Raw genomic sequence first — 21,678 nt, forward strand, 5'->3', positions numbered from 1 at the left:
CCCCGTTACACAAGAACAATCCTCTCGACCTCTCCTCGGATAGCGATTAAACCTTCCCATGGCGGGAGGTGCCACCGAAATAGCTGTAGATAACCGTTTGACGTTGTTTACTTTTTTTCTTTTACTGACAAATAACGCTTATACCAAATTCAATACAATTTCTATTTGTTCTTTAGTCTGAACATTTTCTGGCAACCACACGTCTGGCCTTTGCGCTCATATACAAGCTGTAATAAAGGTTTTAAAAAATCTTCTACTAACTCATTAGGCGCCTGTCCTCAGTTTTCAAGCTGCCATTTCAGACGTGAACTGGACTCATCTTTTTCATGACTTTGAGTATAGGAGAGGCATTCACGTTCTTCTTTCTCATGTTGGTTTTGCCATCGACAACGCAAGTCCACCACCCACCCGAACCGCATGTTTTCCAAGTCCTTCGTCTTCCTTCTTCCCGCGCTCCCGCCTCTCTTCTCCAGCGTCCCTCTACTTGCTCAACTACTGCAAGGGAGTGGCAATAACCAAGGCGGGAGGGACGCCATGACGGACTCCGACAGGAGATTTGAGGATGAGTCTGCGTCCCCAGCCGGAAGTGAAGATTTTGCAAAAGAGCTAGTGGAAATATCCAGCTTAGGTACCTATGACTTCATGTTGTACGAGTCATCGAGCGCCTGCCATTCGAGCACGACTGGAGCGCACCGACTCAGAGATAGAGATGATTCGGAAAAGTTCAAGTGCGCCTGCAAAGCGCTCTACCAGGCAGGGTGGCTGTGTGCTTGTGTCTCTTGGATAGTCTGGATTTGTCAGTTATGCTACGAGGACTACCGACGCTTAAACCAGCTGGGTGTTCTCGAACAAAGACCAAATGCCTTGATCAGGACACTGCATCCAGGAGCAGTCGTATCAGGGTCTCCATGGCGTGCCCAGCTGCAAAATGAAAACGTAGGAAGTCAGTGGTCAACCGCTCGTTCCACCACCCGCTATCGTGACCGTAGATCACCACATTGTGCTGGGCTTGCAGCGGCTTGATCTTTCGACAGAGCTGCACCCCAAATCCATGGCGGAACTTTTTCTTCACCGCGAGAGTGCTCGGTACGGACGATGGCTTGGTCTTTTACGACAAGGTGCGGCGGATACTTGCGTCCAAGCGAGTCCCCAAGTAGCACGCTAGTCAGGCGCTCCTTGTCCTTCCCCGAAGAGCGGACCCAAATAGTGCGAGCGCCCTTCTTGGTGTGATCGTGGATTTGGGTAGATACTCGAAGAACACTGGGATATGGTCTGCGTTGCAGGTGACGTCGACTCCGAGCTCGACCATTCGCTGCTTGGATTTTGCGTTGAACTCCATCAGTACCTTGCTTGCGTCTTCTGGCTGAATCTGGCCTTGTCGTGTTCGTGTCCGGAGTGCCAGATGATGTCTGCGCAGGAATGACTCGCCCATCCTCTCGAAGCAACAAAGATCCGTGTAGGAATGCCAATATCGCGGGCAACGCGAGCGCTATTCAGTGGAGCATTAGATTTGAGACAGAGAGACCTAGGGCGCGGTAAGCATTAATCCATTTGACTAAGTGCACCGCTGCATCTCAAGGCAGGGCCGTGGCGGGGCCTCGGTGACGAACCTTACGCTGGTTTGCTGTCCCTGTCGACTGACAGAGTTCCACGAGTCTTGCCTTCTGCGTGCGCCACAGGTAAACACTAGTGCGCTTTGTATGAAGCTGCGCGCCAGCTAGATCCTTGTAGAACTTGCCCAGCGTTTCCTCCATGTTGTGGTCTTAAAAGTGCAGCACAACATCCAGCCGAAACTGGAGTGTTGGTACGGAGCGTTTGTAGGATCTATGCTTCCTGCCGCCGTTTTTCGTGTGCTTCTTTCTACCCTTGCCCATTTGGAAGTGAGCGCAATGCAAGCTTGATAGATGCCATAACAACATTTTTCGACCTCCGACGGCCTCCAACAGGAACAAAGTCAGGCCTGTTTGATGTAAAGTTGTGTAAATTATGTAATGTTGTGTATGCGTTTAGGGGATCTAAAATAAAGATGTGTGTGACCAGAGGGCTTGCAAAAGGCCGGCTGTAGCGAGATTATAGCCGGTCTCACTGGGCTGAGAAAACAGCCAAAACAAATCTAGCCCATTTTAAGGCCGGAGCGTGCACATCGCTCCGGTGCCAATTGTAAGATGAGACCCGACCAGAGAATCGGGGTCTCCTAATAAGAGTACACCCGTTGTTTTTACGCAACATAATTACGTAGTGAGCGACTGGCTTACATCGAAGATGTAGGTAAAACCTTGAAAATAAGGTTTATCACAGATTGACTGGCTTGTGGAGCCGCGAAGGCGATGCGAGCGCCATTCTGCTTTTTTTTGCTCCGAGGCGCAGGCCTCCTGCTTCGCCCAATGACACTCAGCCGTGGGTTGTCTGCATGTGTGTATACTTGCATGTTTGTGTGATGTGCGCCACCTCGGTTGTTTGTGCGCGGTGTACTAGCTTGCGTTGAGGTTAACATTGCTGTTCCGAATGGAGGTTAACATTGTGCTCGATGCTGCACTCAAATACGTGTTTGTGTACTTTGTAACGAGGTTAACTTTGCTGTTCCGAAAGAAGGTTAAGCTTAGTGTTCAACACGGTGCTACCACTGAGTAAATGCCTGCAACTGTTTTTCAAGCCTGTAATACACCCTGTATTAGCTCTTACTCTTTGCGCTCACTCTATCCTTCGGTTTTGTTAAGTGTGTTACCCTCCACAACCTCGAATTCGACGTAGGTCTTGCGGACAAGAGCGCGGCGCTCTCGCTCATAGCTGGCGATCAGTGTCTGAACTACGTGTTCGTACGGCTCTCACGTTGACTCCCAATCCACAAGGTAGTACGTCTTCCGGTTCAAGCGCTTACGTTCGAGGACTTTGCGTACATCATATAGCGGCTTCTTGCTCAAGTCGTCTTCGGCGCTCCACTCCGCTTCGTCGTCGGCTTCAGCGCTTGGACCCGGGGCGGAAATCCATTCGCGGATGTCTTCAAGGTCAATCCGGCGCTTGCAGCGTTCGGCAAGGGAGGCGAAGATGACTTCAAGTGCTTCAGGGAGGTGGACTGTCGGCGCGATGGTCGTATTCATGGTAAGCCGCAGGTGTCGAATCGCCTTGTTGCTAATTCGAAATGAGTACTTCTTGAGCGCAAGGACGCAGATGGTCTTAAACACTTTCGTCGAGCTGATGGGGCTCTTGGTCGGCTTCGGTGTCGCCATCGCGGTGGATTGTTCATGCTTGGGTGTAAATTGCAGAATGAGAGAGCCAGTGCTTGGACGACAAGCCTAGAAATGGATGAATGGCTATCGGGGGAAGGTACAGTGTATTCGCTTACGGGATTGCTTCTAAGCGGATGATGTTGTTCGTGTGCAGAGGTGCAGGATCTTTGATACGTCCGGCAGCTTGGAGCTGTTGATAGCGTTGATTGTGGCCATTGAGAAGACCACTTTTGTGCAGCTTGCGTATGCTTTTGAGGACGTGTTGGCTACTACGGGCGGTGATATCGTGTTGCCGACGAAACTCGAGCATCTCCCGCTCAGCATTTGTGCCAGCCTCAAGGACGTCGTCTCGGTAGTTTGGAGAACCCTCGTCTAGCTGGAAACGTTCAGGAAGGAACACCTTCAAGAACGCGACGGCAAGTTTGGCAGGTGACCTCGAATGCTTGGTTGCACTATCGGAAGAGCTCCACATTCGCGGCTCCTGTGCGTACCAGGAAAACCACAGGTCTTTCAGTCTGGTGGGTGCTGTTGTCTTACGCTTTCGTTTGGCTGGAGGCTCGTCGGTGATTGACTCACGTGTGTCGTTTTGATGTCGTTCTCTTTGTATCTTCTCGTAGAACGCATCCTCCATCGTAGCCACGGGGACGTCGAGCTTTTGATCGACTTGGATTAACTGGTCAATCAACGCAGCTGGTGGCGAAACAATGGGTTCTGTGTGATGTCCAGTGTTGGTACTCGGTTTTCTACAGGCTTGGGCGAAGGAGATGGCTTTGGATCGCAGGCCAAACGCGAAGACCAAGATAACAGTGTGTTCAAAGTGAAACCTTTTGCGACTGCGCATGTTTCAAGCAGCTGAATTGCGAGGTCATCCGGATTCAAGCTTTTGACACACGGATAGTGTCGCAGCAGGTACGCCATGAGTGTGTCGAGCTCGCGCCCACTGACATTATAATGCGCCGTTTCCAGACCAAATGATGCCGTGAAGAGCGCTTCAGTCAAGGATCGAAACTTTGTCTGCATGTCCGAGTTAAAGCTGTTTATAGGCAGGAGCGCGACAGCTTTGTTCGAAGCGTTCGGAGACGCCAGCACGCTGGGCAACTTTGCCAAGAACGCGGTTGACGTAGCTATGAATGCCGGGAGCCGCATCGTCTTTCTTGTGTTGACTTGGTTGTTCTTTCGACGTTTGCGCATTTGAAATGGATTCCGGGCGATCGATCAAGTCAAAGTGCGGGGTGGCAGGCGTCAGAGAGACACGGAACATAGCTTGATGCTCGGCAATTGGCTCAAGAGCCACACAGTTGGCGAAGCCTGTGACGCAAGAGGAAGCGCCGTCGCAAGGAGCGGAAAGTCTACATCGGGAAATAGGGAAATACATTGCTCTTCGGAGGTCTTCACTCGGATAAAGCGCACGACGAAGATGTCCCCGGAACAGATCGACATGTTTGTCTTGCGGAGCTGAGTGAGATCCGATGCGCGCCCAAAACGAAACCACAGCAGACACAGGAGTGCCGCGTCTTGGTAGTCGACGGTCGAAGCAGCGGACGAATAAAGATATCACATCATTCTCTTGATAGCCTTCTTCGTGCACGCTGGAGCCTTGTTTACAAACGCCCCGGACTCCCACTTCATGCAGTAGTGTTGGGAACACGTAAGTGAGCTGGAGCTGGGAAATGAAGAACTGATGAATTATCTAACCTGTTTCCTACTCATATGCAGAGGACTGCGCCTCGTAACCACTGCACCAGCCCGTAACCCACCGTAACCACCATGCATGCGATCGCCCGCACCTGCAACAGCCTACAACCCCTTGCGCCTTCGCACGTGGCGCATGCGAGTTCTAACACTCCTTCTCGCGCGGTCACGTCGTGAGCATGACGAGTACCCGAAGCTCTTCGAGTCTCGGCGACGGCAGGGTCTTCGTCAAGATGTCCTCGCGCATCAACTTGGACTCGCAGTAGACGACCTCCAGCCCATTCTTCCTAGACAGATCCCTAATAAACTTGAGCCTTATGTCGATGTGCTTCGCCCGCCCAGCCGTATCCTCGCCTTCTATTTGTTTGATAGCCACCTGATTGTCTACGTGCAACATGTACGGCACCTTCACCATGAGCCCGATCTCGTTCAGTAACTCAGCGATCCTCAGCATCTCAGCCGTCACCTGTGACGCCGCCACGAACTCAGCCTCCATCGTGGCCAACGCCACGCTACTCTGCTTCTCGCAGATCCAGCCGACCACCATCCCGCAGACCATCAACACGCCACCACTCACAGACTTGCGGTCCGCGCGGTCGCCGGCGAAGTCAGCATCACTGTACGCCTCCACCACAATATTGTTCTCGCCTTGGTCGCATACATGTGTCCACCGTTCCCTTCAAGCAACGCGCAATCGTTTTCGCTAGTCGCCAATCATTCACGTGAGGCTCGTGCGTGCGCCTCGTCACCCGATGCACTGCATAGTCCTAGTGCTCCGGGCTACCCACAGCAGGCTGCCGACGAAGGACTGGAAAGTCTGCACCGTCGGCCTCTCTGGGCTCCCGACTCCGTCGTTCGGCAGAAGCTCTCCGTCGGCGTCACCCTCGTGCTCGCGCCCAACGGGCACTCGCACCGCCGATGCCGCGCTCAACCCAAACTTGTCCAACATGCCCAGGATCACCTGTCGCTGCTCGAGTAGCCAGCCCTCGTCCTTACCATACTCGAACCCAATGCCCAGAAACTTCGAGACAACCCCCCCCCCCCAAATCCTTGAGCTCCAACACAGCCATGTCCTTGAAGAACGCATCCACACGCGCGTTGTCCGTTCCCGTGATCAGCAGGTCATCAACGTAGACCCCCACAAGAGTCATACCGCCCTCGTCGCGCTTATAGTACAAGTAGCTATCGGTGTAGCACTGGCAGAAACCTAGCTTAAGCAAAATGTTGTGGAGGAGTCTGTTCCGCAGCCGCCCTGCCTGCTTAAGGCCGTAGAGACTTTTGATCAACCGCAGCGCAAGCTGACGCTTGTGCTTCACCCCGAGCTGAACAAGCCGCTCGCCAGATATTTCCATTCCATCCGGTATGTAAAGGTAAATCTCCAACTCCTCCTCCTTGTCAGCCTTAACATAGGCGCTCGGCAACCCCAGACGTGCGCCATCACGAAGATCACCTTCCCGGTGGTCATGTCTAACACAGCCGAGAACGTCACTATATAATCAATTCCATATTCTTGTTCATTGCCACATACCACAAGCCTTCCCTTGCAGCGCTCGACCGTGCCGTCGGCGTGCGTCTTGGTCTTGTAGACCCAATTCGTGTGCAGGAGCTTGCTATTCCGGGGCCTCACCACCACCTCCCAGGCATTATTGTTCTCGAGGGGCTCGAACTCGACCCTCATCGCCTCTCTCCACTTGTCCGCGCGCGTGTCCCTCATCGATTCGCGGTAATTCTTCAGATCGGGCGCGATGACAGCATTCACGGCTTGCACCAGCACATGCTTTGCCGTGCGCATGCGTGTCGCTATACCCTCACCGGTCGATGCCAAGCCGGCCTCCCCTGCGGCTCCTTCTGATCCTTGACCACCTTCGACGATAACATCGCGCGCGTCGTGTGCCATCTTTTTCCTGTTTTTGGATTTCTTTCTCATCTTCTTCTCCTCCTACTTGACCTCCTTCTGCTTCGCAGCTCCCTCGCGCTCCTCGATCGAGCGCCACGGCTCTGAGTCTTCACGCTTCAACTGCGCCTGCAACTGTACGTTCTGTCGGTTGTCGAGCGTCTCCACGTTCTCGATGTGCTGCGTCGTCACCACGACCATGTCCTAGGGGATGTAGACCTTGAAACCCTTGGTCTCGTCGTCCTTCCCAACGATCATCCCGACCTCAACCAGTGGTCGCCATGCCTTCTTACCCGGGTCTCGGTACACCGTGCACGGGCTACCGAAGGTCACGATGCCCGCCATGTCTGGGCTCTTGCCCGTCAGGACCTCGATCGGCGATATCCGCCTCGGGTTGGCGCTGCACGCGCTGCGGTTGAGCACGTACGCGGCGTACTCGACCGCGTATCCCCAGAACTTGAGTGGCAACCCGCTCGCGAACAGCATACAGCGAGCCACGTTCAAGATCGTCCTGTGCATTCGTTCGGCTTTGCCGTTCGAAGCCTGATTGTTGGCCTCGCCCACCTGCCGGCGCACACCCGTTGCGCGGCAGAACTCCTACACGTTCATGTACTCCCCTCCGCCGTCAGTGCGAAGCACGTGTATACGGCAGTTGTACTGCTTCTCGAAGAATACCAAGAAATGCTCAAACTTATTGGTCGCCTCCACCTTGTTCTTGGCGAGAAAGGCCTTACGTAATTTGAGCTGTGATCCACGAAGTTGATCATTTAGCGATTGCCATGCCTATCCCTCGGGGCCATCGGCCTCTTGATATCGCTGCATATCACGCCACCGATCTTGTCCACCGGGGTGTTATGACCCGTGTCCTTCTTGGACTGGTTCACCTTGTGCTGCTTGCCCTGCGCACACGTGAGGCAGTTCAGCCTCACCCGACTCGTCAGCTTGATGTTCAAGCCCTGCGCGTCCGCAGTGCGCTCCACTGTGCCAAACGCAAGGTGACCGAGGCGATTATGCAACTCCAGCAGCGTGCACTCGGTCACCGCGTCCGCCGCGCTGGCGCCTGCACTCCCGACTGTAGCCATCACTGCGTTCACACGCTCCTGTCCGGTGCACCCACCAAGGGTGTCCACCAACAAGACGCTGCCTTCACACCGCACCTCGAAGATGCGTCGCCCATCCAAGTCGCGCTCGACGTAGCTCTTCTTGTTGTGTCTCGTTAGATACACCTCTTTCTCTTCCAACAACCCGTAGCATATAATGTTGTTGATGACTTCCTTGCTGTAGTACACGTTTGTCAAGTCGACACGGCTCTCGCTACCGTCGACCACGGTCCGTAACTCCACTGGCCCTCTCTTCGTCACGCTCAGCGTGCCTCCGTTAGCGATGCTCCACGAGTCTACATAGTTTACAGTATCTCGTAACAGGCTCTCGTCATTCACCAAGTGAACACTTGAACCGCTGTCTAATATCCACACACCATTGCCCGCCAATCCGCGGGCCATACATGCTCCGCTCACTGCTAGCGTCATCTTTTCACCATGCGAAGCTTTTTCGCCAGGACAGCTGCGCTTGATGTGGCCATCCTTGCCGCACGACCAGCACGCACGATCTCCGCCAGCATCAACGCGTCCAACAAATCCAGGTCCGCGGTCACCTTGGCCTCCACGGCCGTCACGACCACCAAAACCACCTCGCTCATTGCGAGATCCACCACTGCGAGCGTTGTGTTTACCCGAACTTATTTCGTACTCTGCCGCGAAAGCGAAAACTCCCATGCATGCTGTATGTGGTCAACTCGGCTGGAGTCCAGGCGAGTCAGCATCGCTCTCATCACGTGCTCTGGCGCTGGGTCACAGAGGCACTGCAGCACGAACTGGTCCGGGCAGCCTGCACGCTCGGCCTTAACACCAGGCACTGGAGGTGCTCTGTCCAGGTCTTGCTGTTCGGCTTCGGCTCGGACATGAGGCTCATCGCCTTAGCCACTGGCACCTTCGTCGAGTAGAATCCTAACATTCTGTCCATAACGTGCTCCACAGTGTTCGACTCCGCCACCCACTTTGGCGGCATCTTGTCGAAGAAGGCTAGCGCCGACCCCTCTAACTTGTTGTTCAGTGCCAATGTCTTGAAGTCGTCGGGCCAATCCCTGTCCCGCATCAACTGCGCTGCCACCAAGCGCTGCACGAACTTCTTGCCCCACGCACGGAAGTCTGCACCGACCCCTGCGTAGATTTTCTTGCCGGAGAACTTCGGAAAGCCCGCCCAGTCCAGGTCCTTCATCTTTGGCATCTTCAAGCCAAAATTTTGCGGCGGGTAGAACTGTGCGTGCTGCTGCTTCAGCGCAGGAACGGCTCCGTGCGGTAGTGGGTTAGGATGCGGCGTACGGAACTGCTCCGGCTCTTGGGCTGCGTGCGGCAGTCTCGCCGCTTCAGGTATTACTCCCTCGGGCTCGTCCAACGAGCCCATTCTCATACTCCGGTCGCGCGCATTCATATAGTCCCCGAAGGTGCCCGACCTGTGCTCGGAGGATGTCGCAAACAGCCTGTGCCCACTTGACCGTGGAGCCTGCTGCGCCTGTGCTACTTGCAGCAGATGAGTCTGCATCTGCAGCTGCTGTGCTTCAAACTTCGCTGCCATCCCCTCGAGGAGCCCTTCAATCCGATCGATGCGCTCCGAGCTCGCGTCAAAGTCCCGACCGCTCCTCGCGTGAACCTCTGACACGCCCGAGAGCGAGCGCGCCTCCTCGAACAGCTCGAACAGGTCCGTCACCGCGCCCAATCTTCTCGCTTGAGACTCTGGGGTGGCGTCGGCGGGTTCGGGCGGGCTTGAGGTAGTGTCGGGGCTCATTGGGCTCATAACCTGTTGGGAACACGTAAGTGAGCTGGAGCTGGGAGATGAAGAACTGATGAATTATCTAACCTGTTTCCTACTCATATGCAGAGGGCTGCGCCTCGTAACCACTGCACCAACCCGTAACCCACCGTAACCACCATGCATGCGATCGCCCGCACCTGCAACAGCCTACAACCCCTTGCGCCTTCGCACGTGGCGCATGCGAGTTCTAACAAGTATTGTTCCAGCACTAGCCCCTTCTTGGGTAGCGCTTGTCAGATGCTGGGGGAATTGCTCCAGCAACCAGTTCTTTGCTTGGCGATAGTACTGCATCACGGAGTGTCGAGCTTAGAGCTGACCCTTTCGCCCCTCCTTGAAAGCAAGGTACATCCCAAACTTGTCAACGACAGCTTCCAGGACGAGCGGGGCGCTCTCCCGCTGCATGTACACTTCTAGGTAGTTCCGCCCAACGCCTTCCTCTTCGATGAACATCGTGAAGGAGCGCGCTGCACTCTCACGGGCCCGTTCCTTGTTGGTCGGAGCGAGGTCGTTCAGGCTCATGTTTTGTCGGAGATGTCGGAGCTTGCGTGTTATACTGGGATAGGAGTATCTAGCCCAGCGAGGATTAATTGGGCGGCGTCGGACGTCCGCCCAGTCTACCGGTATGCCGGTATCTAACTGGTATACACTTTGATGTGGTCCAATTGCGGCTATCACCCTTTGATGTGGTCCAATAATATCTGCGTCCAGTCAAATTGCCGCACTTCGTTGACCATCAATTTGTGTCGGATATGACAATTAAATGGAGATATCTTTGTCACTGTATGTGTTTTTTTTATTTTTTTATTTAAAAAAAGGTGCAATTTGATGCCCAAAACAGATACAATTTGACAAACATCCAAAAGCTTACGTATCGAAAATGTCATATCCACCAAAATGTCATATCCGACAACGTAAATCACCCAATCAAATTCAAGCACTCATTTCCTCACATGGAGTGCCACAACAAACTAAAAAGTGGAGAAATAAGAAATAAGTATGCACGGCACTTATACTTGTTGGTGAGGCTCAGTATGCAATGACTCATTACGTTGGTCACCGCGCGTGAAGACGGATTACGTGTACACTTGGCGATTTCGGGCCGCCGTGGCAAGGCAAGCCCTACATGTATTACATCCTGCCGAGGCCACTGCTCGACGTGCTCGACGAGCGAAGCAGGTCCATACACGAGCTCATCGACCTGCCGCCTTGACGTTCGAGGCAAGTGCCGACCATCCATCGTTTGGGTGCGTTATTTACGTGCGACTTTCCGCCGCCTTCAACCAGCGATGACCTTGCTGACGCAAACCTGCACTCATTCCCCGACGTGGCCGCGCGTCTCGCAGCGATTTGCCGTGGAGACGCCAGCTTCGCGCAATCTCGAGCATGCCTTGGCCGGCAGCCGTCCCTCACTCCTCAATTTACCACAAAGCAGCATGAGTCTCTCGTTCGAACCACAGCAGGCCGACGAGCAGTTCCTCTCCGAGGTCCTCGCCCTGCTTGACGTCGAAGCTGCCGAGGCTGTGCCGGGCCCACAACAAAGCGCTCAGACGCCAAAACTGAAGCGGCTGCGTCCCCGCGCCAACAGCGACACCGCAGCCAAGCCGAAGAGGGTCCGGAAGGACACGACCCCGCGTGTGCGGAACAAGGCCAAGATCGAGCTCCTCCGCCACGAGATCAAGGGCCTCGAGGCGGTGCTAGCGAGTTTGCAGAGCTCGAAGCGAGGGAACCCAAAGCTGGAATGGCACCGAGCAGACTCCATGTGGAAGCTCATCGCGACCAGGCAGAGCTACGAGCGAGAGCGCGCCGAGCACCGCAACCTGGGGCTCAAGAGGATGCTCGTCCAGCAGTGCGCGTTGACTAGGTCTCTCTCCAGCGTGCTCACCCAGTGGGATAGCCTGCCTGCTGCAGACATCAGCTTGAGTACTTAGTAATACGTGCGTGTAGCTGACTGTCAGCCCATGCCCGAAGTCTTCTCATAAATAAGGATCACAGTATCATGTAACCTCTCATTGCTGCACGCGTAAGACCTGTGTGTGTGCTCAGAGGTGTTGCAGGTGTTCATCTCATCGTAGCCGTCGAGCACCATCGTGCACATTGCCAGCAGCACTTTGTCACCTTGTCTCCGTTGAAGTTGAAGAATAACGAAGTTGAAGAGGAAAGCTGCGGGAGGTATGCACATCGCCAAGCAACGGGACGAATCAAGCCCGAGCGTCAACTTGATGACCACGATGCCATATTCATTTGTGAGTTACCAGTATTCGCGTTGCTGCATGTATCCCAGCACTGCTCCTGCTTCACAAACGTGTTATCCATTCTGCACTGCAAGACTGCAAGCACCACAGTACTATACCGGATACCACGGATGCTGCAACACAAGACATTGCCACACTTAAACACTACACGAATGGCAACCAAATGGATTGTTCATCTACGTGGGAAACTAAAAGGCAGGTGCGGCTGTCCTGTGCTCTGCGTCTGCACGGCAGTCACTGCAGCCAGAGCTTGAGGCGGTAGGCGTCGCCCCCGTTTAAATAGTACTTGACCAGGCGCTCGTCGCGCACGAAGCCCAGGTTCTCGTACAGGCGGATGGCGCCCTTGTTGGCGATCTCCGTCTCCAGCATCACCTCCTCGCAGCCGTCGTCGCGCATGCGCTCGATGGCCTTCTGTGCCAGCTGCGAGCCGATGCCGCGGTGGCGGAACTGCTTCTCCACGGCCAGCATGGCGATGTAGCCCCTCCAGCGGCGCCTGGGGTCCCCCTGCGCGTGGAGGCCGTCGTCCCCCGTCTCCTCGGGCGAGGCGCCCAGCGGCTCCTGGCGGCAGATGATCACGCCCACGAGCTTGTGCTGCACGCGCGCCAGGATGCTCAGCTGCGGCCAGTTGTACAGGAAGTAGCGGTACGTGAAGATGGAGTAGGGCTCCGACAGGTCCTTGTCGATGAGCTTCACCAGCTCCGCGAGCTGCTTCTCGCCCTGGTACGTCGAGAAGACCACGGCATCGGCGTCGGCCGGCGCGGCGCCGGAGCTCTTGGACTTGGCCATCGCGGGAGGTGCCGTGCGATCTTTTAACTTGGTCTCACTATGGGGTACACTTTCGGGTTACGCGTCATTACTGGTATACCGATCGAACTACCGGTTATTTGTACTAAGTACGAGTAGGTGCTGACGTACGCCAAAGGCCGATTGACGGGACGGGCTTGTTGCAGAGCACTCGCACGTGTTGCACCTGTGGACAGGTTGCTGCTGTGTGTCCTTTTGGGACACAGTGTCGGACCTCAAAACAGACTACAGTATCTCATGGGCCAATTGCACTGGCTATTGCTGCAAGTTAGAAGGCGCGGCCTGCTTCAGGGCAGCTTCCGAGCGTGTTCCAGTGCCAGGCAACAATAACACAGAAGCAGCGTAGCGGCAGCTCGTTGTCGAGCACCATCTTCAGCTTTCGCTAACAGCAACTAGTAAACACCACTGTCTACAGCTTAACAGTAGCTCTTTGCAGCGAGACACCGGCAGCCAGCCGCTACTGTCTCGACGGCCATCGGCGATAGCTGCTTGCCAATTCGTTCTCATGCCCTCAAAGCGCGTCCACCACCGCCACCATCGCCACAACACCAACTCTCTCGCATCCCCCAACATGCTCGCATACAGCCGATGCACCGGACGCGGCAGGAGCGAAAGTGTGCCTTTCATCCTCGCGTCCTTTGCCAATAATCATTTTGCCCCAAACTCGCTTCAACGTGTGCGCACTTAAGCCGCACTTAAGTCCAACTTCTCGCGTCCGCGTCAAACTACTGGTCAGCAGAGCTCCGAGGCTCCCACCACCCACCCCTCATCCTGCAACGCGTGCATACTCAACCTGCTACTGGTTGCCGCTTGGCGACCGCACTCGGTTGGCTCTTAGCGCTCGATCCCATGGCCCCCCCGCAATGTCGACGTCATTTTCCAACTCGGAAAGCCGCGGGCAAGTCACTTCCTCCTCTCGCCTTCTTCATCCGTCACTATGGCCCCGAAGCGTCGTTCGCGTAAGACCACCAAGGACGTGTACGCCGGCGTCGCCCCCGAGGAGCGCGCCAAGCTCGGCGCGGAGGCCAAGGAGCGCGGCAACGCCGCCTTCGCCTCGGGCGACCACGCCACGGCCATCAAGGAGTTCACGACGGCCATCGCGTACGAGCCGTCGAACGTGATCTACTACTCGAACCGCTCGGCCGCCTACCTGTCGGCCGGCCAGGCCACGCCGGCCATGCAGGACGCCAAGACGTGCATCGACCTGGACGCCAAGTTCGCCAAGGGCTACGCGCGTCTGGGCGCCGCCCACTTCTACATCAAGAACTACGCCAAGGCCATCACTGCCTACACGCAGGGCCTGACCGTGGAGAAGGGCAACAAGGCCCTGCAGGCCGGCCTGACCCAGGCCCAGGCCGCCCAGCAGGTGCAGGACGAGGAGATCAGCGGCGTCGAGATGGACGAGGCCACGCGCAAGATGAAGCGCATGGAGATCGAGGAGAAGATCAACAAGGCCCGCAAGGAGCGCGAGGAGCGCGCCAAGCGCGCCGAGAAGGGCTTCTCGGAGGTCATCGGCATTGACCTGGGCACGACCTACTCGTGCGTCGGCGTGTGGAAGGACGGCCAGGTCGAGATCATCGCCAACAGCGAGGGCAACCGCACGACGCCCTCGTGGGTCGCCTTCAACGAGAGCGAGCGCCTGATCGGCGAGGCCGCCAAGATCCAGGCCGCCGGCAACGCCACCAACACGGTCTTCGACGCCAAGCGCATCATCGGCCGCAGCTTCAGCGACGAGGTGGTCAAGAAGGACGCCACGCACTTCCCCTTCAAGATCAAGGAGGGCGACGACGACAAGGTGCTCATCGAGGTCGAGTTCAAGGGCGAGAACAAGAGCTTCACCCCCGAGGAGATTTCGTCCATGGTGCTGCTGCGCATGAAGGAGACCGCCGAGGCCTTCCTGGGCCAGAGCATCAGCCAGGCTGTGGTCACCGTGCCCGCCTACTTCAACGACCAGCAGCGTCAGTCCACCAAGGACGCCGGCTCCATCGCTGGCCTCGACGTCAAGCGTATCATCAACGAGCCCACGGCCGCTGCCCTGGCCTACGGCCTCGACACCAACGCCGGCACGGACGGCAAGGCCTGCAACGTGCTGATCTTCGACCTGGGTGGCGGTACCTTCGATGTGTCGATCCTGTCTATCGAGAACGGCATCTTCGAGGTCAAGTCCACGGGCGGTGACACGCACCTTGGTGGTGAGGACTTCGACAACAACATGGTGGAGCACCTGCTCACGGAGTTCAAGCGCAAGAACCGCAACCTGGACCCGTCGGGCTCGGCCCGTGCCATGCGCCGTCTGCGCACGGCCTGTGAGTCGGCCAAGCGCATGCTGTCGACCACGACCAGCGCCTCGGTGGAGGTGGACTCGCTCTTCGAGGGCGTGGACTTCTCGTCGACCGTCACCCGTGCCAAGTTCGAGTCGCTCAACGAGGAGCTGTTCAAGCGTTGCGAGGAGACCGTGCTGAAGGTGCTTGAGGACGCTAAGATGAAGCCCGAGGATGTGACCGAGCTGGTGCTGGTCGGTGGCTCCACCCGTATCCCCAAGGTGCAGACCATGCTGTCGACCCTGTTCGGCGGCAAGGAGCTGTCCAAGTCGATCAACCCGGACGAGGCTGTCGCCTACGGTGCCGCCGTGCAGGGCGCCATCCTGGACGGCATCCGCAACGACGCCACCAACTCGCTGCTGCTGGTGGATGTGACCCCGCTGTCGCTCGGCATTGAGACCGTGGGCAAGGTTATGTCGGTGCTCATCAAGCGCAACACGGCCATCCCCGTGCGCAAGACGCGCGTGTACACCACGGAGGAGGACTACCAGACGTCCGTGGACGTGTGCATCTACGAGGGCGAGCGCGCCTGCGTCGAGTCCAACAACAAGCTGGGCGAGTTCAACATCTCCGGCCTGGAGCGCGCCAAGCGTGGCGAGCCGCAGGTGGAGGTCACGTTCGAGATTGACGCCAACGGCATCCTGAACGTGTCTGCCCGCGACAAGAAGACCGGCGCCAAGGCCGAGACCACCATCTCGAACAACCGCGGCCGTCTGAGCCAGGAGGACATCGACCGCATGGTTGCCGAGGCCGACAAGTTCAAGAAGGACGACGCCGAGATGCTGCGCCGCATTGAGGCCCGCAACGACCTGGAGCAGTTCATCTACCGTGCCATCGAGATGGCTCGCGAGAAGGGCGACACCAACGTCGAGAGCGCCATCCGCGACGCCCGCGACTGGCTCGAGGACCACGAGGAGGCCACGCTCCGCGAGCTCGAGGACAAGAAGCGCATGCTCGAGCGCATGGTGCGCTTCTAAGCGCGCTTCTTACATTAGCTTTTAGTCAGCGTACAGATGAACAATCAACAATGCTTGCTATTCATTTACTACTCCAGTCGATGTTGGCTTTGGCTTCGGGCTTGATAGCCCACAGAACAAGGTACGACAAAACAGGCAGATCAGTAACATGTACTACTATACGGTAGTAGTAGTGGTGGAATTATTGATAGAGCCGATGTAAAGCGTGTGATGGCGTCGGCTTTAAAGTGCCCAACTTCAGAGTTTGATGCGACTTGTGTCTTATCGACTGTAAACCGCAATAAGCGGTGCCTGCCACTGTTCTCCTGCCAGCTTCGAGGACGAAGCAACGCCACGCAAAAATTGTTGAATCTTGGAATATGATTGACTACGTCCTTTTATCATTGCAGGGCAAGCTGCCCAGTGCTTCCTATACAGCCCAACTCAGCGTAGACGGAACCAGCGCCGAATTCTACGAGCCTTTTGCCGAGGAATTGTCGGTTCGAGAGTTCCTCACTGAGTTTTTTTTTACAACTGGCCTGATTGCACTGCAGACAATTTGACCCTCTTCCTGGCGAAGAAGAAGAATGGCGAGTGGCTGCAACAAGAAGACCCCGATTACGCAAACTAGGCGAAGCTCCGGATGCGATCCAGGACACAGCTACAGGGACGACGACTCTGGACCATAGAAGACAGCCGCACTTGCCGCGCTCTCGTTCTTGTGCAGGTTCCGGACCACATTCTGCACAAATATCACGAGGGCATGGCTGAGAGGAGGCGTTTCCAATATGGTAGGCTCAGCAATTTTGCTCTTTTGGGACTCGTGCCTCCGTACAGACAAAATGAGTGTATTTTACCAGACCTGGCGTGGTCCTCAGAGTCATCCATCTTGGCTCCTTCCTTTGGCCAGCAAACATATCGATGGCAAGTAAGAACAAGTAGCAGAATGGTTTCAACCAGGGATAACCTTGCCTCGGTCGACGATGACATAGACTGTTGTGCTATTTTCTTCAATTTACAATACACGTAGGTCGGCGGCTTCGACCATGGGCTGACAGTCAGCTACACGCATGTACTCAAGCTAATGTCTGGAGCAGGCAGGCTATCCCACTGGGTGAGCACGCTGGAGAGAGACCTAGTCAATGCGCACTGCTGGACGAGCATCCTCTTGAGCCCCAGGTTGCGGTGCTCGGCGCGCTCTCGCTCGTAGCTCTGCCTGGTCGCGATGAGCTTCCACATGGAGTCTGCTCGGTGCCATTCCAGCTTTGGGTTCCCTCGCTTCGAGCTCTGCAAACTCGCTAGCACCGCCTCGAGGCCCTTGATCTCGTGGCGGAGGAGCTCGATCTTGGCCTTGTTCCGCACACGCGGGGTCGTGTCCTTCCGGACCCTCTTCGGCTTGGCTGTGGTGTCGCTGTTGGCGCGGGGACGCAACCGCTTCAGTTTTGGCGTCTGAGCACTTTGTTGCGGGCCCGGCACAGCCTCGGCAGCTTCGACGTCAAGCAGGGCGAGGACCTCGGAGAGGAACTGCTCGTCGGCCTGCTGTGGTTCGAACGAGAGACTCATGCTGCTTTGTGGTAAATTGAGGAGTGAGGGACGGCTGCCGGCCAAGGCATGCTCGAGATTGCGCGAAGCTGGCGTCTCCACGGCAAATCGCTGCGAGACGCGCGGCCACGTCGGGGAATGAGTGCAGGTTTGCGTCAGCAAGGTCATCGCTGGTTGAAGGCGGCGGAAAGTCGCACGTAAATAACGCACCCAAACGATGGATGGTCGGCACTTGCCTCGAACGTCAAGGCGGCAGGTCGATGAGCTCGTGTATGGACCTGCTTCGCTCGTCGAGCACGTCGAGCAGTGGCCTCGGCAGGATGTAATACATGTAGGGCTTGCCTTGCCACGGCCCGTAATCTCCAAGTGTACATGTACATGTACACGTAATCCGTCTTCACGCGCGATTACCAACGTAAGGGTCAATGCACGACGACTCTCTCGCAGGGGCTGTATGTATCTCGCTCCGAGTCTCAAGTACACAAGTACTTCTACGTAGCGCCGATGCAATGGCAGAGCGCTCGCGCCCGGTTCTTCGCCGCTGGTTTTCCAGCTGAGTTGCGATTTGATTTCACATGACCACGCTGCGCAACGCAACCCACAGATCTCAGCTGTGGCCACTTCAAATAGATATCCTCACTTTTCCACCCTTGCGGCACCGCGCTGTCAGCACCTTCGCGATGGCGTTGACTGCTTCGTTCCGCCCACACAGCCTCATTCCGCGATTCGCCTTCAAACAGCAAAACGCTATGAGCTTCCTGGTCGAAGAGAGCAACGCGCAACCTTACGTGCCCGACATCCTCGCTCTGTTCGACCTCGACGGAGAAAGCTGGCCCGCTCCCCTAGTAGTCAAGGACGAGCCGGCAGCCCACGAGTGCAAGTCAAAGGCGACGAATCGAGCCAAACCTGCCTCACCAGCTAAGGCGAGAAAGCGACCAGCGACTCCGCGGTTGCGCAACAAAGCCAAGATCGAGCTCTTGCGCCGCGAGATCGCCGGTCTCGAGGCAGAGCTGGAGGCGCTGCAGCAGTCGAGGCGCTTGCGGGCGGCCCGCCCACCCAGTACCCAGAGCCGCCCCGCTGACGCGTCCTTGTCCGCGTGGAAGGACATCGCTTGGAGGCAGAGCAAGGAGCGAGAGCGCGCCCAGCTCCGCAACGCGGGGCTCAAGAAGCTGATCTCCGAGCAGCACGTGCTCACCGTGTCGCTCTCCGGCGTGCTGAGCGAGTGGGCGGGTCTGTCCCTCCCAGCCTCGAACTTGAGTGCATGTGTTTAGTTCACCTCCCTTAATCGAGATGGGAGATTAAAATGTCATCGTGAGTAGGCGACGCTGCATGCAGCGAGTTCAAACGGGGAATGGTATTGTGATCTTCTCACTTCAAATGAGTCTATCTAGAGGAAGAAGGCGGCGACAGCAGCGGCAGCGCCCACGATCGAGTAGACAGCAGGCGTCACGGCCGAGGCAGCGCTCGACGACGAAGCAGCCGACGCGGACGTGGCGGCGTCCGTCTCCGAGGTGGTGGTCGAGCCGGCCTCGACGGTGCTGGCGCCCGAGCCCGTCGTCGAGTTCGAGGTGGTGGAGGAACCGCCGCAGGTGATGTCGGCCCACAGGGATTCGTCCGACGTGGAGGACGCATCGCCCGGGTGCGAGACGCCGTCGCTCCAGCGGACCACGGCGTTCGAGTCCTGCACCCACTCGCAGCACGGGTCGCCGAGCTCCTGGCCGTTGGTCTGGCCGTCGCCGTCCGAGTCTTGCTGACAGAACGCCGTCGTCCACTCCTCGCCGGCGCTGGCGAAGTCCAGGCCGAAGTCGTTGTTGTCGCCGCCGCCCGCGGGGTCCACGTGACCCAAGGCCGCCACGCCGGACACGTTGTCACCGTTGGGGAGTCGAGCGACATACGCCGGGCGAGCGCTCACGATGGCAGCGGCGGTGGCGATAAGGGCGATGGAAAGCGTGGCGCGCGACATCGGAGAAAGGAGGCGATTTCGAGAATGAGGACCGCTGGTCGAGTGAAGAATGGAGGCTCGCGTTATCGACGGAAGAACGGACACAGCAGCCCTGAGGATTTGTGTCGCGACGTCGCGTTTTAATCACTGCGCTGTGAACTGTGACAGCGTGAGGAACGTGTGCAAGGAAAACGTCCTATGTATGCCTCCCGCTGGCAATCAATGATCTCGTCCGGGCTTCCGGATGCTGTGCCGCCAGCTGTGCCTACCACTTTGTATCGCCTCGTAAACGCCACAGCACCCAATCCCAGCGTGGGCGAATGCGGCGCTGCAGTGTCCAACACAGCTCCTTCCCAATCGTGGCCACTGGGCGGAGACCGTGGTGGTTGGGTACCGCACAAGCAATCGCAGCGAATTGCTACTGCCAGCAATTGTGCAGGACCACCGGACTCGGCGAGTCGCTCGACTCTGGGAACTCGCCATCCCGGTGGTCTCCTCGTCTGGATTTAACGGTTTACTCGTTTGCTGTTCGCAAGGATCACATGATCAAGCCTGCATCTGTAGGGCAAGGCCAGCCTTGTTTCTGACGGACACACGGTAAGTGACGCCGGGAAGTCCATGAGCTTCCTGCTCGACTCGACTCGACCCAGAGTGGAACGAGACGGTGAAGGAGAAAAGCTGAGCTTGGGGTCCACGTTTGTTTGCACTTTGGAAAAGGAAAACCTGTACATGTACAGACCTCCCCAGCAGCGAACCTGACAAAAAACGAGACAAGAACTCTAGTGCAAAAGACCTTGTTACTTAAGGGTTTACATGAAGAAGGCCGCGATAGCCGCGACAACGCCGACCGCCGAGTACATGGCCGGAGTGACAGCCGAAGCCGCGCTAGACGACTTGGAAGCCGCGCCGGCCGCCGACGAGGTGGCGTCCGTCGACGGCGTGGCGGCGTCTGTGGTCGATCCAGCCTGCACGGTGCTGGTACTGGATCCCGTCGACGGGCTCGCGGTCGTCGAGATCGAGACCGTCGCATTCGCCGAGGAGCCCGACGACGCACCGCACGAGACGCTGGCCCACAGCGAGGGGTTCGACTTGGAGCTGGCGTTGCCCGGGTGCGAGACGCCCGTTGTCCACTTGACCACGGCGTTCGAGCCGTCGACCCACTCGCAGCACGGGTCACCCAGCTCCTCGCCGTTCGTCTGTCCATCGCCGTCCGAGTCCTTCTCGCAGAACTCCTTCGTCCACGACTTGCCGGCGCTGGCGAAGTCCAGGCCGAACTTGTTGTTGGCACCTCCGCCCGAAGGGTTGACGTGGCCCAGAGCCTTCACGCCCGGCACCTTGTCGCCGTTGGGGAGGAGGGCAACGTACGCCGGACGAGCGCTCACGACAGCGGCAGCAGTCGCCACAAGTGCGAGCGAGAGAGTAGCGCGCGACATCTCAAGTGAAGACTAAGGAGAGCTGGAGGAATGAGTAGCAGAAGGCGGATTCGAGAATGAGGACAGCCTTCGTCTGGCTTCTGAGGCGGGGGTACCGGATACACTGCGTTGGGTCCGTAGAGGAACGATAGCAAACATCCGTCATGCTCGAGGCCGAAAGCGAGCTAGGGTAACGTAGATTCCTGGGATTTGAGTCGAGCTGTCGTCGAGATCACGTTACACCTAGTCGCCAGCCATTTAGGTTATGGTAAAAGATTGCGTCCTTACGGAAGTTTCTTCAGATGGTGTGCAGAGTTCTCCGCTTCCTCCGACGCGACTGCCGCCACGAAGCAGACCAATATTGAGTCAATGTCATCGACTGGATGTACCTACTACATATAGTGCGGTGGCTAATCCCGTGATGTCCGACGCTGCACCTACAATAAGGAGAAAACCGAGGCCGAGGGCGCTGGTGAAGTCACGATAGCGTTGCGTAGCCACCGAGCCGGACCACCGGGACTTCACCACCTGGTTGTTTGTTTATGCTTCGTCCTCAAAATGTTTATCATGATCGGTACATGTACAAGGCAGTTTTGCTGTTCGATTGTGTGTTTCAAAAGTAACCTCGCTTTTGACATGCTTAGCAATTTGCACACTGTCAACGTCCCACCCTGGCAAATTAAGCGGGGACGTCTGTACTTATCAAAACAAGCTGAATTGCTGGTAATAAACGCTCGACATTGTAAGCTCTATCAAGGCAGTGCC

General features: G+C 56.8%; 8 protein-coding genes across 8 annotated transcripts; 3 read left to right on the forward strand and 5 right to left on the reverse strand.

Moving 5' to 3' along the window:
• Window positions 1-2,825: 2,825 nt before the first annotated feature.
• On the reverse strand, window positions 2,826-3,227 carry IUM83_01130 (Replication factor C subunit 5; the record flags this gene model as incomplete). Its single annotated transcript, XM_067924961.1, has 1 exon — window positions 2,826-3,227. The coding sequence occupies one exon, from the start codon at window positions 3,225-3,227 to the stop codon at window positions 2,826-2,828; it is 402 nt and encodes a 133-aa protein (XP_067797224.1).
• Window positions 3,228-11,117: 7,890 nt separating this feature from the next.
• Window positions 11,118-11,612, forward strand: IUM83_01131 (uncharacterized protein; the record flags this gene model as incomplete). The annotated part of the gene is made up of 1 exon (XM_067924962.1): window positions 11,118-11,612. The coding sequence occupies one exon, from the start codon at window positions 11,118-11,120 to the stop codon at window positions 11,610-11,612; it is 495 nt and encodes a 164-aa protein (XP_067797337.1).
• A 558-nt stretch (window positions 11,613-12,170) lies between these two features.
• IUM83_01132 (N-alpha-acetyltransferase 30) lies at window positions 12,171-12,722 on the reverse strand (the record flags this gene model as incomplete). The annotated part of the gene is made up of 1 exon (XM_067924963.1): window positions 12,171-12,722. One exon carries the CDS (start codon window positions 12,720-12,722, stop codon window positions 12,171-12,173), a length of 552 nt encoding a protein of 183 aa, XP_067797231.1.
• Window positions 12,723-13,677: 955 nt separating this feature from the next.
• On the forward strand, window positions 13,678-16,038 carry IUM83_01133 (chaperone DnaK; the record flags this gene model as incomplete). Its single annotated transcript, XM_067924964.1, has 1 exon — window positions 13,678-16,038. One exon carries the CDS (start codon window positions 13,678-13,680, stop codon window positions 16,036-16,038), a length of 2,361 nt encoding a protein of 786 aa, XP_067797230.1.
• A 1,041-nt stretch (window positions 16,039-17,079) lies between these two features.
• IUM83_01134 (uncharacterized protein) lies at window positions 17,080-17,580 on the reverse strand (the record flags this gene model as incomplete). The annotated part of the gene is made up of 1 exon (XM_067924965.1): window positions 17,080-17,580. The coding sequence occupies one exon, from the start codon at window positions 17,578-17,580 to the stop codon at window positions 17,080-17,082; it is 501 nt and encodes a 166-aa protein (XP_067797339.1).
• Window positions 17,581-18,239: 659 nt separating this feature from the next.
• IUM83_01135 (uncharacterized protein) lies at window positions 18,240-18,830 on the forward strand (the record flags this gene model as incomplete). Its single annotated transcript, XM_067924966.1, has 1 exon — window positions 18,240-18,830. One exon carries the CDS (start codon window positions 18,240-18,242, stop codon window positions 18,828-18,830), a length of 591 nt encoding a protein of 196 aa, XP_067797338.1.
• A 116-nt stretch (window positions 18,831-18,946) lies between these two features.
• IUM83_01136 (Calcium-activated potassium channel subunit alpha-1) lies at window positions 18,947-19,522 on the reverse strand (the record flags this gene model as incomplete). The annotated part of the gene is made up of 1 exon (XM_067924967.1): window positions 18,947-19,522. One exon carries the CDS (start codon window positions 19,520-19,522, stop codon window positions 18,947-18,949), a length of 576 nt encoding a protein of 191 aa, XP_067797463.1.
• A 788-nt stretch (window positions 19,523-20,310) lies between these two features.
• IUM83_01137 (Calcium-activated potassium channel subunit alpha-1) lies at window positions 20,311-20,934 on the reverse strand (the record flags this gene model as incomplete). Its single annotated transcript, XM_067924968.1, has 1 exon — window positions 20,311-20,934. One exon carries the CDS (start codon window positions 20,932-20,934, stop codon window positions 20,311-20,313), a length of 624 nt encoding a protein of 207 aa, XP_067797234.1.
• Window positions 20,935-21,678: the final 744 nt, after the last annotated feature.

The sequence above is a fragment of the Phytophthora cinnamomi genome, assembly GCF_018691715.1.
Source record: "Phytophthora cinnamomi strain GKB4 chromosome Unknown Contig14, whole genome shotgun sequence".
NCBI classification, from domain to species: Eukaryota; Oomycota; class Peronosporomycetes; order Peronosporales; family Peronosporaceae; genus Phytophthora; species Phytophthora cinnamomi.